Genomic DNA, 13966 nt, shown 5'->3' on the forward strand with positions numbered 1-13966 from the left:
GTTCATACGCACCTTATCATCCATCATGTGGTTTTAATGCTTGTTGTGCGTATTTTTTGGAAAGGAATGCTAAGCTGTATGCTGTATGCCTGATTTCAAAGGAGAGGTGAGGGAAGTCCGGAAGCGCGTGCGCGAACCCGCTTGCCTTCCATGTCGCGCCTTGCGACACATGCACACACGCGCCCGCGCACGCAGGCAGAGAGTGGTAGCGTCGTGACTATCAACGTGCAATGTGCAGCCCCGTGACTGCCAGCGCGCTCAAAAGCAAGCGTCCAAGTGCGAGAGATATAACCGCCGTGACTTGCATGAGCCAATCGCATTTCCGGTGCGCGGTCGCGAGGCGATCAGAATACTCACAATATTCTGATCCCCTTCAGATTGAAAACGCCTTTGTTTGCAACGCTGCCCGTCGCTTCGCAATTGGCGCGCACTTCACTCATATCGCGGTGAAACGTAGGCACGCAGTTGACTAGCTGAAGGTGAAGGCGGAAGCGCTGAAGCACGGTGTGCATTGCATTCGGCATAGTGGCTGGGGCGTTGGGGTCAAACATGGCGGACGCTGGTTGTGGAACTTCAGAGACTGCGGACGCAGTTCACCGCGTCAAGTATTCGCCCTGCCGTGTTCTCCCTGCTGGCGAACACGTCGCGTCCATAACCGTTCGCGACGCACTCGCCGAGTGGAATGACGACTCTGCCGGGTACGGCGTGCCCTGCGAGATTGGCCATTTCTCCGTGCAAGGGGAAAGGCGCGAGTACGTCGACGGTGCGGTTGAAAAGAGGTACAGTGGTGAGCACTGTTAGGGTGAACACGCGAGCGCGTGGCCGACGGCACTATCAGCGCCGCGTAACAGCCATCGTTGGAAACATTGCACTTGCGCAGCATGTGCTTTGCGAAACACTCTTTCCACCACGCGCATCACGTCATCGATACGCTTGTTCGTCGTCTGCTAGCCGCATTTTTTGTTCGCTGAGCTGATACCTTCGGCATTTCAAGGTCCATCTGGATTGAAGATTGGCGCGTGAAGGAAAAAAGTGAGTGTAAGAGGGATAATTATTAAACTTTTTATTCAAGAAAATTGCACTTTTGCAATTCAAGTTAAACAAGACCACGAGAACAAATATAAAAACATGAGCAAATCTAATAGCGAGTCATGTGACCACTTACAGCAACGACTGCAGCTATTCTGGACGGTAACGAGTCGTAAAGTGATCGAACATATTCCCGATCGGCTTTCAGCCTTTCCCACTCGTTGCTGACTTGCGCCCACAACTGGTCCGAAGTTGCGGAATAAAGGGGCTTCCTTGCCAAAGAAGCTTTCAGACGGCCCCACACGTTTTCTATCACATTCAGGTCCGCTCCTTTCGGAGGCCATTCCAGTAGCTGCATGTGCTGCTCCGCCTGGAACTCCTTGACAGCCCGCGCCGTGTGTATCGGTGACCGGTCCTGTTGGAACAGGTAATCACCGTCTGGGAATAAACTGCTCGCATATGGCAACAGCACATTGTTCAAAATGTTGCAGTATTGTTCCGACGATAAGTGTCCACGTATACGTTGCAGGGGCCCTAAACCATATCTTGAAACAGCACCCCACACGTTCACACTCGATCTCCCACTGGCAGAAACACCTTGCACGTTGTCCGGGTCGTTCCTGCGTGGCATTGTGACGTTAACTAAAACAATTGCTTTTCAAAGCAGGAAGTTTGCCTCACCGTGTGCCTGGTAGTCTCCAAACACGCAATCTTTGGTCTTGTCGCGTCGAAAACGTCGACTCATCCGAAAAGATGACGCGACCCCACTCTTCTGATGTCCATGCTTCGTGCAGCTCAGCGAACTGCCGTCGTGCGTCCTTGTTTCCCGCCGTTAGTAGTGGCTTCTTCGCTGCGACGCGACTGCGAAGGCCCGCAGTACGCAGGCGACGTCGAACAGTGGTGTCCGAAACGTCCAAATCCAAGTCCTCGCGTATTGCTGGGGCTGGCAAGAAAGGGTTACGAACAGCAGCTGCAACTATGAGGGCGTCTTCATCGTCTGTGGTAGCTTTAGGGCGGGGCGCGCGGGGTGCATCCTGAATGCGACCTTCATACTTGTAGGCTTGAATTATCCTGTTCACAGTCTTCAGGGGCCTATTAACTAAAGCGCCAATATACCGCTGGGAATAACCTTTCAGGGAAAGATCGACAATTGAGCGCCGTTCATCATCGGGAACCCTAGCCATAATACGATCTGGCGACAGAATGAACGGCTGCGAAAGAAGTTTGGTTGTTTTATATACGGCGTTGCATGCACAACAACTTTGAAGCGAACGAATAGACACGCCCCCATAGATATACAAGTTTTTTTTTTGTCTTGTTCTGTTCAAGCACAGATGTTTAAAGAAATCTTAAAATGCAGGATGCATGGGCTTAGAAAACAAAAATGCGGCTAGCAGACGACGAACAAGTGCATTCATGACGTCATGCGCGCGGTGGAACAATTATTTCGCGGAAGGCGTGATGCGCATGCGCAATGTTTCCAGTGATGACCGTAACGGGGCGCTGACAGTGCCGTCGGCCACGCGCTCGCGTGTTCACCCTAACAGTGCTCACCGCTGTACCTGCATGTACCAGTCCCGTGGGGTCCCTTTTGGAACCTGGACAGCGGATACGAAAATGCACAGCGCAGAGTCAGGGAATACATGCCACCGACGCATGACCTACTTCGCTGGGTTATTCGCAACAAAGACAAAGTGGTGACGCCTTCGTCGGCGTGGGAAACGCAGAGGTGAGTGTTGTGTTGCCCGTCGTTGCGAAATAGCGACTCCGGTGTGCAATATTCATCGGATATTAACTGGTATCCATGTCTGTTGCATTGGCTTGCCTTGGTTTTCACCTCAAAAGCTGCCGGAATTACAGAATGCTTTGCTCGACAGCTTGGTTTAACTGCGCGATGCGCTTGAACATACACGGTTCAATTTATTTGAATTGCATGTATAGTCAGCACCTGCGTTTGGCTGATGGCTGGATTTGGCGCGCTGATTAGTAGCCGGAGCGCAAATCAATCGATGACAAATAACTGGCACCGTGTAAGCAGTCCAGCGCGTCATCAATACGCGGAAGCGGATACACGTCCTTTTTCGTAATCTTATTCAGGTGACGGTAATCGATACAAAATCTCCAGGTATTGTCCTTCTTTTTAACCAAAACGACAGGTGACGCCCACGGACTGCAGGAAGGCTCGATAATATCTTTGGAGAGCATTTTGTCCACCTCCGTTTGGATCACCTGGCGTTCAGCTGCTGACACACGGTAGGGCCTCCGGTGTATAGGAGGAGCGTCACCAGTGAGGATGGGATGGGTGACGACACGGGTGCGACCTAGCGGGCGATTTCCAAAATCAAAGATGTCTTCATAGGACATCAGAATACGGCGAAGGGCGTCGGCGTAAGCAGGCCGTAGGTCAGTAGCTATCATGGGCGTAAACTTGTCGTTGCTTGAAGTAGGACGGTCGGAAGCTGCAGTAGTGTCGAATCGTGGTTCGGGCGTAAGAGCAGCTACTGCACACTCTTCCAAAGGGGACAGCAAAGCGAGAGATACACCCTCAGGAAGCACTTGCAGACACGAACCAAAGTTCAGAAGGGGAAGCCACGCTCGATTGTTAACAAGAGTGACAATATGCCTTCATTTCCGTACATTTCAGAGTAATCTATACTTTTCGAAATGCAGAAGACGCTGCGAACACGCACAATCGCTGCTAATTGCAACTCTTCAGCCTGTCGAGGCGGGTAAATAAAAACGCGCCAAGCACCTCAAGGCACTGGCTTGCCCACGACAAGTTCATAAGGGCGTATAATGTCACTTGTCGATGCATGCGTCTGTGGTGCAACATTCTGCTCCTAAACGCCGTGCGGTACAGGCGCAGAATGGAGGGCTCCTCGAGAGCTGCGACAGCGGCCGATGTTGGCCGTGGTGCACCGTGCTCTGCGTTGCCCAAGGATTACCGTGTCATTTTGCCTCCGTTACCAACAGGTGAAGGACAAAGGCGCGCAGTTGTATTACACTGCGACGTTACGGGACACCCGTATAGAATCGACGACTTCCGGGAGCCCTTGAAGGATGCTGGAATAATTCAGCACGTAGGGGGCATTGGTGCATACCAAATGTCTCACGTGTGGCTGCTGAACTTGAAGACAGATGAGGCAAAGCAAGCGCTGCTAGATGCCGGACCGCTACTGGTGAAGAATCGGCCGTGCCTCATTATTGACCCGGCACGGAAAGAGCTCAGGATCAAGCTACACTAGGTCGCTTTCGATGTCACTTCTGAGACCATACGACGAGCCTTTCGAGAGTATGGCGAGGTAAAGGAAGTCATCAGCGATCGGTGGAAGGCGGAGGACTTTGAAGGTGCCCAGTCAACCACTCGTCTCGTGCGTCTTTTTCTGCGTGAGGGTGTCACACCAGACCGCGTCGCGCATCAGATGCGCCTTGGTAGTGGCACTGCGCTTGTGGTTGTACCTGGACGTGCACCGTTATGCCTTCGTTGCCAAAATACTGGACACATCCGACGTGAATGCCGAGTGCCCAGATGCGCAGCTTGCCGAGCGTTCGGGCACGAGCAGGCTAATTGTACTCGCTCGTACGCCAGAGTTGCCAGTGCAGGCGGAGACGTGGATCGGAGCGAGATGCTCATGGATGAGGAAGAAGCGGAGAGTGTGGCTGCAGTGGCGGCGTCTACAGCGACGCGGCCACAGCGGTCGCGTCCACCAGAGACGCCGTCTCGCAAGAGAACACGGCCGCAGATGCGCGGGCAGGAGACGCCACTTTGGCAGGCGCATCAACAGTACAGCACGAAGAGGATGTTTCGCCAGAACGCACTTCGGAAACAGACTTTTCAAAGCAGGAGCCGCCAACAAGCGTGTCTGGGACTGATGGGAAAACAGATGCACTCAGAACTGCAGCAAGCGAAGCCGTCGCGCCGCTGGGAGACAATGATTCGATGGACGAAGCTGCAATGGACGCCGAGGCAACACCTGCGAAGCGTCGACTCAACGACGCATGCAAGACGTCACAAGACACGCAGCTGCGAGCAATGGAGAGGCGCGAGAACGTGCCCGGAACTAAGAAGCCTCGTGTGGCCAGCCAACAGCGGTTGGCGTCGCTTACACGCGGCGGCGGTGGCTAGTCGACGCCCTAGGCGTCGACTGGACTGTGGGATACTATACGGCAAGGTATATGGAGGGAACGCCGTAGGCTCGGTCTGGTATCACTCACCAATATGGAGTCCTTGGAGAGGGCGATAAAATTGCTACACTTAACGTCCGTGGGCTTAGTGCCAAGAGGCGGCAAAATCAACTTTACCGCCTAGTAACGGAGCACGACCTCGATATTGTAGCCATTCAGGGGACCAAAGTGGAGGGAGAGGACCAGACGGAGCGTATGGTGCGTCCTTTTGCGAGACGCTATGAAGTTTGTGTTGCCCATGCGGTAGGCTTGTCTTCGGGGTGCATTTTAATTCGGCAGAGCCTTGGTGCTTTAGTGCAGTCGGTGAATACCTGTGAGTCAGGCCGTTTCATTGTGTGTGACTTTTCCCTGTCATGAGAAAATTGGCGTGTAATTTGTCTGTACGCACCAACTAAGGGTCAATTGCGAAGGGATTTTTTTGAAGAAATTGAGTCATACTTGATATGTGAGCGCAGATTAATTTTAGCGGGAGATTTCAATTGTGTCTGTGCGGGTCGTGACAAAACCAGTGGGACGAAGCACAATGATGCGAGTACTGCCGTTTTGAGAGATATGACCGCCTAATTCCATCTAGAAGATGTGGGTGAATGTCTTTGCGGCGGAAAATCAGTCATTTTTACTCACTTTCAGGGTACGAGCCATGCTAGACTTGACACAGTGTACGTGTCAGCTGAGTTTATTCCTTCGTGTCGGGATTACAGAGTCACACCTGTTGCGTTTAGTGATCATTGTTTGGTTTCTTTCTGTGTTGGAAAACAAAGAAGGAATAACAAAGTATTTTCTTGGGATCTCTGGAAATTTAATTCAAACTTGCTGAAAGATGACAAGTTCTGGAAGCAGTTTCTCGAGGCTATAGATAAAATAACAACCCAAAAACTTAGATAGCTGGGAACGTAAATGGGAAGTTTGTAGGCAAACAATTAAATTAAAAGCACTTGAAAGGGCCAGTGTTTTGAGACACGCGGAAAAAGAAATTGAGTCCCGTCTTAGATGGAATCTGCAGCAATTATTGGAAGCGGAAAGTACACAACCTGGTTACTTCTCAGAAGACATAAAACGCACAAAGCAAAAACTTGAGTTTATAGGCCAAGAGGGATACAAGGGAGCATTGATTCGTGCCAGAGCTGAGTACTTGTGCACAGGTGAAATGCCAACAAAACTTGCCTTGGGAGTCGAAAAGAAATATGCTTCACAAAATGAAATAACAGAAATAGAACATAATGGGTCATTGCTTACCAACACGGAAAAAATAGCAAGTTCTTTTTTCGAATATTACAAATTACTGTTTTCTCGTGGTCAAGTTGACACTGATCAATTCAAAAATGACTTCGTTTCATTGATTCCAACATTAGACGACGAAACCAAGGAAATATTAGAAGTACCCATAACAGTAGAGGAGGTTAAGGAGGCGATTGATCGTTTAAATAATGGCAGGTAACCGGGGCCGGATGGCTTAGGCGCTGCATTGTACAAGGCGCTTTAGGGGGTTATCGCACCAGTTTTGACTGAAGTATACAGCGAGGCTTATGAGAAAAGACGTCTTCCGCCGTCCTTTCTGTCAGCATACACGGTCTTAATACCAAAAACTGAAGACCCAATCAAATTGCGTGATGTTACATCGTATAGACGCATTAGTCTGACAAACATAGATTATAAAATATTAATGAAAGTATTGGCTAACAGGCTGCAGACAGTAATGAAAGATTTAGTCGGTCCGCACCAAACGTGCGGAATAAAAGGAAGGACAATTATGACAAACATACGCATAGCACGATCAATCCTTGAATGCTGTGACGCAATGCAACGCAGTGTCGCCATGCTGCAGGTTGACCTTGAGAAGGCATTCGACCGTGTGACGCATGACTTGCTTCTATCGATACTTGACTATGTGAATGTAGGCAATGTGATCAGCGAAGGCGTGCGGATGGCTTACGCCGGATGTACAACGATGCCGATAATAAACAAATCAGTAGGAGAGCGCATACCGGTACAGCGCTCAGTAAGACAAGGGTGCCCGTTATCACCGCTTCTCTTTTGCATGTATATTGAACCTTTTTGTCTAAGCTTAATTAAGAACGAAGCGATACGAGGATTCAACTTATATAAAGCCAAGGTCAGCTTCCTTGCTTACGCTGATGACATTGCAGTTTTCTGTGTTGATCATGAAAGTGTAATGCACACTGTCAATGCTGTAAAAATTTTTGTCAGGCAAGTGGCAGTGCTGTAAACTGGGACAAGTGCCTTGGGTTTTGGCATGGGGAATGGGACGTTGCTCCCAGGGTGTTTATGAACATTAAATGGCATGTAACACCGACAAAACACTTAGGTGTGCCCTTGCAGTACTACTGTGACAGCGAGCCTTATTGGAAAAAACAAACAGAAGTGTTGCGTGAAAACGCACAGAAATGGAAAGGCTGGGATAAGTCCATTTTCGCACCGGCCACAACATGCAACATATTTCTCGTAAGCAAGTTATGGTATGTAATGCAGGTCTTACGTTGCAGCAGGTTAAATGTACAAAAAATGCACAGTGTTCGCGGTCTTTATATAGAGCTCTGTATGGGGAAAAAACGAGCCGTACAAATCTGTTTAAAAGAGTGCGTGATGGTGGGCTTGGTTTAGTACATCTGTATGTAAGACAACTCGTCAGTCGATTTGTTTTTCTCCGAGATGTAGATGACATGTTTCTCAGAACTATGATTCAACTAAGGCTGGGTAAAGTGCTACCGGAATTTGTCTTCGGTGTGTGAGCAAGGACCAGTACGGGGATATCTAAAAGAAGTAGTTACATCTTTCCGTTTCTTATCGGTACGCTTTTCTTTGCAATACTTGACCGAGGTGTCATGTAAGAAACTGTATAAAGACCTCGTTGATGTGTTACTTCCAGTGCCATTGTACGGTGAATTATACTGTGTAGGTCCAGGAAAAGATGTCTTGAAACGCGCTAAAAGAATGCTAGTTGCGCCAGGGGTTAAAACCTTTTTTTAAAGCTGCACACGGGAACCTTACCCGTTAATACATGGTTAGAAGATAGGGGTTCATTTATTCCGTGGGGTACTAACTGTTTATTATGCAAAAAACCAGAGACCATCGAACACGTGTTTTTAGATTGCTGGAGCGGGGTGTTCTTCTGGGACATCTTACAGAGAACTCTGAAAAAAGAGTTGCCATTAAATCCGCATGGAATTCGTTCTCACGGTTGAAAACGACAATGGCGTGCCTTTTGATCTTGTCATGCTCCTGGGCCTGCACAGCATATGGCGAACGCGGACGGCTGCACACAATGCAGATATTGATGTGCGATCCGTTCGCGAACATTTTTGCGAATCTGTGTCCCATTTTGTCGAAGTGCAGAAGGTGCAGATGTTTGTACCGGATTGGGTTCCTAGATTGGAACTTTTGTTGCACATGCCGAAATACTGATGACATGTAGTCAGCAAACAGCGGACGGTTCACCGATATAAGATCCTGTTAGTATGTTCTTCTGCGCTCGTCAGATCTGTGACATACGAGGCAATAAAGAAAAAAAAAGCGTCTGTGGTGCAATGGTTTCAATATCGGGCTTCTGTGCTAGAGGTGCTGTGTTCGAATCCTGCCGTCGGGCAATTTTAATAATGTTTGTTTAATTATTTATTACGCAATACTTTGTTGAAAATGCCGAGCTTACGAATTGGCGAAGCCGTTGTTTGAAACCAGAAGGACGAAGGCTAGGCAGATCCATGTACACCCCATAATTCCCATACGGGTGGAACCACCCCTTGCAGGTCCCGTAGACACAAGCGCCAGAGTTCTCGCTAGCAATCATTGTATGAAACTCTACGGTGCCGGGCGATGACGACAGGCAAAAGCCACTAGGGAGTGCCTACATAATGAGAGCGCTATCAGCTCGTCAGAGGGCTCTCCTCGTACCGTGCGGCACGCGCTCCCGTGTTAATTGTCCTGAGGCTTGTGGCTAATACTGTGCACACATGCGGGTGATCGTGATGTGTTTTGTAATGACCGCCTTGCGCTCGTCGTGGTTTAAGGCGCTGACATAATGCGCCGAGAAGCGCGAGAACCGCGCGCTAGGCCCCATTTACGCTATGCCAGCGAAAAGTGGACTCTCGGTAGCGTAGCGACACGCAGCCACTGTGACCAGCGGCTTTCGCTGTGATTTGACAAAATCGTAGCCGGAAGTACCGTGTGCTATCTCATGTCAGAGGTTCTAGACAAGAGTGCATCGCGTACTGCTATCTTACTAGTAGTAGTAGTTGTAGCAGCAGCGGCAGCAGCTGTGAGAAGCATTGTTAGAGTTCGGGGGTATTGCAGTGTGCGCCCTGAGTGTTTCTGTAATTATCTCGCTGAGTTTACACACGCGCACACACACGCACACACACACATACATACAAGCACACACAATGCTAATGATAGTATATATCACTGAATCAACATTGAAGGCAACAAATATTGCGAACAAAAAAAATCGTCGCCCTTCCACTCCATGAAGATGGTTAACCAGCGAAGCTGAAACGTGCGGCCCCGGTGTTTATCGCTGGGTTAATCCCGAGGCTTAATTGAAGTATTTCTTAATTATGAGGTTATACACACGTTCGGCTGCGACGGAGAGAACCACGTCACTGACGGCATGCCCTCAGTCTGCCGTTGTCGCTTGCGTTCGATGTCTCCAGTTCGCTCGGCGACGAATTGGCGAAGCCGTTGTTTGAAACCAGAACGACGAAGGCTAGGCAGATCCATGTACACCCCATAATTCCCATGCGGGTGGAACCACCCCTTGCAGGTCCCGTAGACACAAGCGCCGCCATTGCCGCTTGCGATTCTTCGAAATTAAATTACTTCAAAATTAAATCTGTCCGTTACGTAAGACAATGAATGGCTCATAACCCCCTAAGCAATGGTTCATGCCCTCGTATACGTGGCCTCCCCTTACGACGACAGAAGAGAAGGGAAATTCCACGCTAGAATGATTAGCGGCAACGCAGCCAGCTGTGGAAGCAGACGACGATGGCAAACGCGGGAGCAGTGGCACGAGCGTTTGCCAATCACGTGTTAACGATCCAGCTGCAGGAGACGAGGACGACGCTCGAGCCAATGCTAATGATAATTTTCTGCGCAAATGTGATTTCGCCTAGCCATATACGATTTCGCCTGGACATATAAAGCTTCGTTTTAAAAAGCGGACCTTTGGTGCAGTGAAGTGTATGCTCAGACGTCTATGTGCGGAATAATGTAATGTGCCCTGACATGGAGTGTGCTCCCATACCCATGGAGCCAGTTGCGAGTTGTAAATACCTAAAATATTGTCACGAAGATAATACGAACTTGCCGAAGAACAGCCTTCTTTAATGATAGCCACCACTCAAAAGAACGCGCGCACACATGCGCCCTTCGTCGTATTCTCTCTGGCGATCTTGTGCCTGTAGTGGGCAGCTGACTTATGACGATCGGTGCCTGTAGTGGGCAGCTTACTTCGCGTCATTACTCCCCACGTGAAAAGCGACCGTCCCGGTCGCCGGTTGGAGAGGGTAAAGGGCGACAGAGGTCGTGGGAGAGAGTTGATCAGAGGGGCACTTCTTCGCGGGTGTAGTACGGCTTCATACGTACTACGTGCACAATCTCGGCTCGAGCTCGCCGTCGGCTCGAGCTAATATTAGCACTCTGAGGGACGACCTTGTAGTTCCCGTCGCTGAGTCGCCTGACGATCTTGTACGGGCCAAAGTATCGGCGCAGTAATTTTATGACAGCCCCTGATGACGGATGGGTGTCCACACCCAAACATAGTCGCCGGGTTCGTACTGGATGTGCCTTCGGCCACTGTTGTAACGGCGGGCGTCGGTACTCTGCTGGTTGCGGATGCGGTTGCGAGCAAGCTGTCGAGCTTCTTCGACTTTCTGGATGATGTCGTCAGCGTTGTCACTTCTTGTTGTTCCGTTGTCTACCGGGAGCATGGCGTCTAAAGATGTTGTTACGCAGCGCCCATAAACTAGTTCAAATGGTGTGAATCGGGTGGTTTCCTGCACAGCCGTATTGTATGCGAATGTCACTTATGGTAAAATTTGGTCCCATGACTTGTGTTCTACGTCAACGTACATGGGGATCATATCGGCCATAGTTCTGTTGAGGCGCTCCGTTAGTCCATTAGTTTGTGGGTGATAGGCCGTGGTTTTCCGATGATTGGTGTGGGTCAGCGTGACGATCTCTTGCATGAAGTCAACAGTAAACGCAGTTCCTCGATCGGTTATTAAAATGGAAGGGGCCCCATGACGTAGTACGATTTCATGGACAAAAAACATCGCGACTTCTGTAGCGGTTCCGCGGGGCACAGCTTTGGTTTCTGCGTACCTCGTTAGGTAGTCCGTTGCGACGACTATCCATTTGCTTCCTGTGGACGACGTAGGGAACGGACTGAGGAGGTCCATTCCCACCTGTTGAAACGGTGCTGGAGGAGGATCGAGGGGTTGCAGAATACCAGCAGGTTTCAAAGGTGGAACCTTGCGCCGTTGACAATCACGGCAGCTTCTCACGTAGCGCTGAACGGACGAGAACAGTTGTGGCCAGTAATACTTCTGGCGTATGCGCGCTAACGTCCTGGCGAAGCCTAAGTGTCCGGCACACGGTTCGTCATGACACGCCTGCAGTACTTCTTCGCGCAGCGAAACCGGGACGACAAGAAGGAACGCTTCTTGGCTGTTTTCGGAGTTCTTTTTGTAGAGCACGTCGTTCCGGAGGCAGTAAGAAGTCAGACCTCGTGACATCGGTCGTGGGACAACAACGTCGGCTCCCTGAAGGTATCTAATGAGGGGAAGCAATGTACTGTCTGCACGTTGGAGGTCAGCCATCTCGACAGTGTCCACTACACCAAGAAACGGGAAATCTTGCTCTACGTCACAGGGCTTCCAAGGTATAGGTGCACGTGAGAGGCAGTCAGCGTCGCCGTGCTTCTGTCCGGATCGATTTACCACTGTGACGTCGTACTCCTGAAGGCGGAGGCTCCAACGAGCGAGACGGCCTGAAGGGTCCCTAAGACTCGCAAGCCAACACAGTGAGTGGTGGTCACTTACTACGCGAAAAGGGCGGCCGTAAAGGTAGGGTCGGAACTTGCCGATGGCCCAAACGACAGCTAGACACTCCTTTTCGGTCGTGGAATAGTTGACCTCCGCCTTTGTGAGACTGCGGCTCGCGTAGGCTAGCACTCGTTCGGCGCCGTCTTGCCACTGAACGAGTATAGCACCGAGCCCCACGTTGCTGGCGTCTGTGTGGATTTCTGTGTCAGTCTTGTCGTCGAAATGCGCGAGTACGGGGGCTGTTTGCAGTCGCTTCCGCAATTCTGTAAAGGCTTCCTGTTGTTCTTCCGTCCACTCGAAGGGTACATCTTGGCGTGTGAGTCTCGTTAATGGTTCGGCGATCCTTGAAAACCCCTCGGCAAAACGACGGTAGTAGGCGCAGAGACATAAGAATCGCTGAACTGCCTTCTTGTCTGTTGGACGCGGGAACTCAGCGACGGCAGCTAGCTTCTCGGGGTCTGGCCGAACACCGCGGGGGCTGACTACGTGTCCGAGAAACTTTAGCTCCTGAAAGCCAAAATGACATTTCTCAGGCTTGATAGTAAAAACACTAGTAAAATGTCACGAAGATAATTGATATGAACTTGCCGAAAGAAAACAGCCTTCTTTAATGATGGCCGCCACTCAAAAGAACGCGCGCAAACATGCGCCCTTCGTCGTCTTCTCTCTGGCGATCTTGTGCCTGTAGTGGGCAGCTGACTTATGACGATCGTTGCCAGTAGTGGGCAGCTTACTTCGCGTCAATATATCCATTCGTTTTCATCAACATCCTGACCTCACCTCCTCCCCAACATAGAACTTTTAGCGATAGTATAGCCTAGGCTGGCTATCATATTTAAGAGCTCCGGGGGTGTAGGCAAGTGACCCACTGTGTGTCGCCCGAGTGCGAACCACGAATTGCAGAGCCGGGTCACAACAACGGTTTGACAGCGGTGACATAGAACTTACGACCAACTCCAATCGCCAAAAGACTGGATGGCGAATGGCGGGATCAAGGCAGCGTATGATAAGTGCGCGGTATAGGATGAGTGCCTTGCTTTGCGCTTGATTCTTCGGATCCGTTAGCCTGGACTTGTTAAAAACCGATAGAGCGCGTACAACTGAATAGTGATATTGTGGTTCTTTCCGTGTCTTAGCAGAAAGCAGGTTTCCGCATAGATCTGACCGGCTATTGAAGTCAGTACACGTAATAATGTGGCAACATTTGGGACGTGGTGATCTACGGGATGTCTAATAAACTGGATGCGACTTAGCAATGACGACGTCTTACAACTGTTTGGATGCCGTGCAAGAGCACTTGGAGACTTGGTGCTACCATGGAAGGTCGGCGTTTGGTTTGTGCAATATTATTTGTTAGCTTCCAGTTTCTCTAGTTAAACAGAATTGACCGCTGGTAGTATTTTACTTGCATTATGATTTCTGCGGGTTTTGCAATAAGTATTGTGGGACAGCTGAGCCAAAGCCTAAAGTAGTAACCATGGACCTAATGAGTTTGGTGAGAACTAGCTTGTTGCGGTTGGGTGATGAGCTTGACGTAGAAATAGACGCCGACAGGTCACAAGCTCAATTAGTAAGGGCATTTCAGAAAGCAACAGTGATCAGGAAGACATTGAATACTTTGGCAGCCATATTCATAGGTCATGCCAGACCCCCAGCAAGGAGGTTGACCCCCACAGTGTGGCGTAGTTGCT

At 50.0% G+C, this 13966-nt stretch overlaps 1 protein-coding gene across 1 annotated transcript in view; it reads left to right on the plus strand.

Moving 5' to 3' along the window:
- Window positions 1–267: 267 nt before the first annotated feature.
- LOC119462446 (uncharacterized) overlaps window positions 268–13966 on the plus strand; it is a 120993-nt gene continuing 107294 nt past the window's right edge. The window contains exons 1-2 of the mRNA XM_049672033.1: window positions 268–768; window positions 2577–2758. Of these exons, the coding sequence (XP_049527990.1) occupies window positions 550–768; window positions 2577–2758 (401 nt within the window). The 5' untranslated portion in view covers window positions 268–549. The remainder of the gene's footprint in view (window positions 769–2576; window positions 2759–13966) is intronic.

This window comes from Dermacentor silvarum, chromosome 8, assembly GCF_013339745.2.
Source record: "Dermacentor silvarum isolate Dsil-2018 chromosome 8, BIME_Dsil_1.4, whole genome shotgun sequence".
NCBI classification, from domain to species: Eukaryota; Metazoa; Arthropoda; class Arachnida; order Ixodida; family Ixodidae; genus Dermacentor; species Dermacentor silvarum.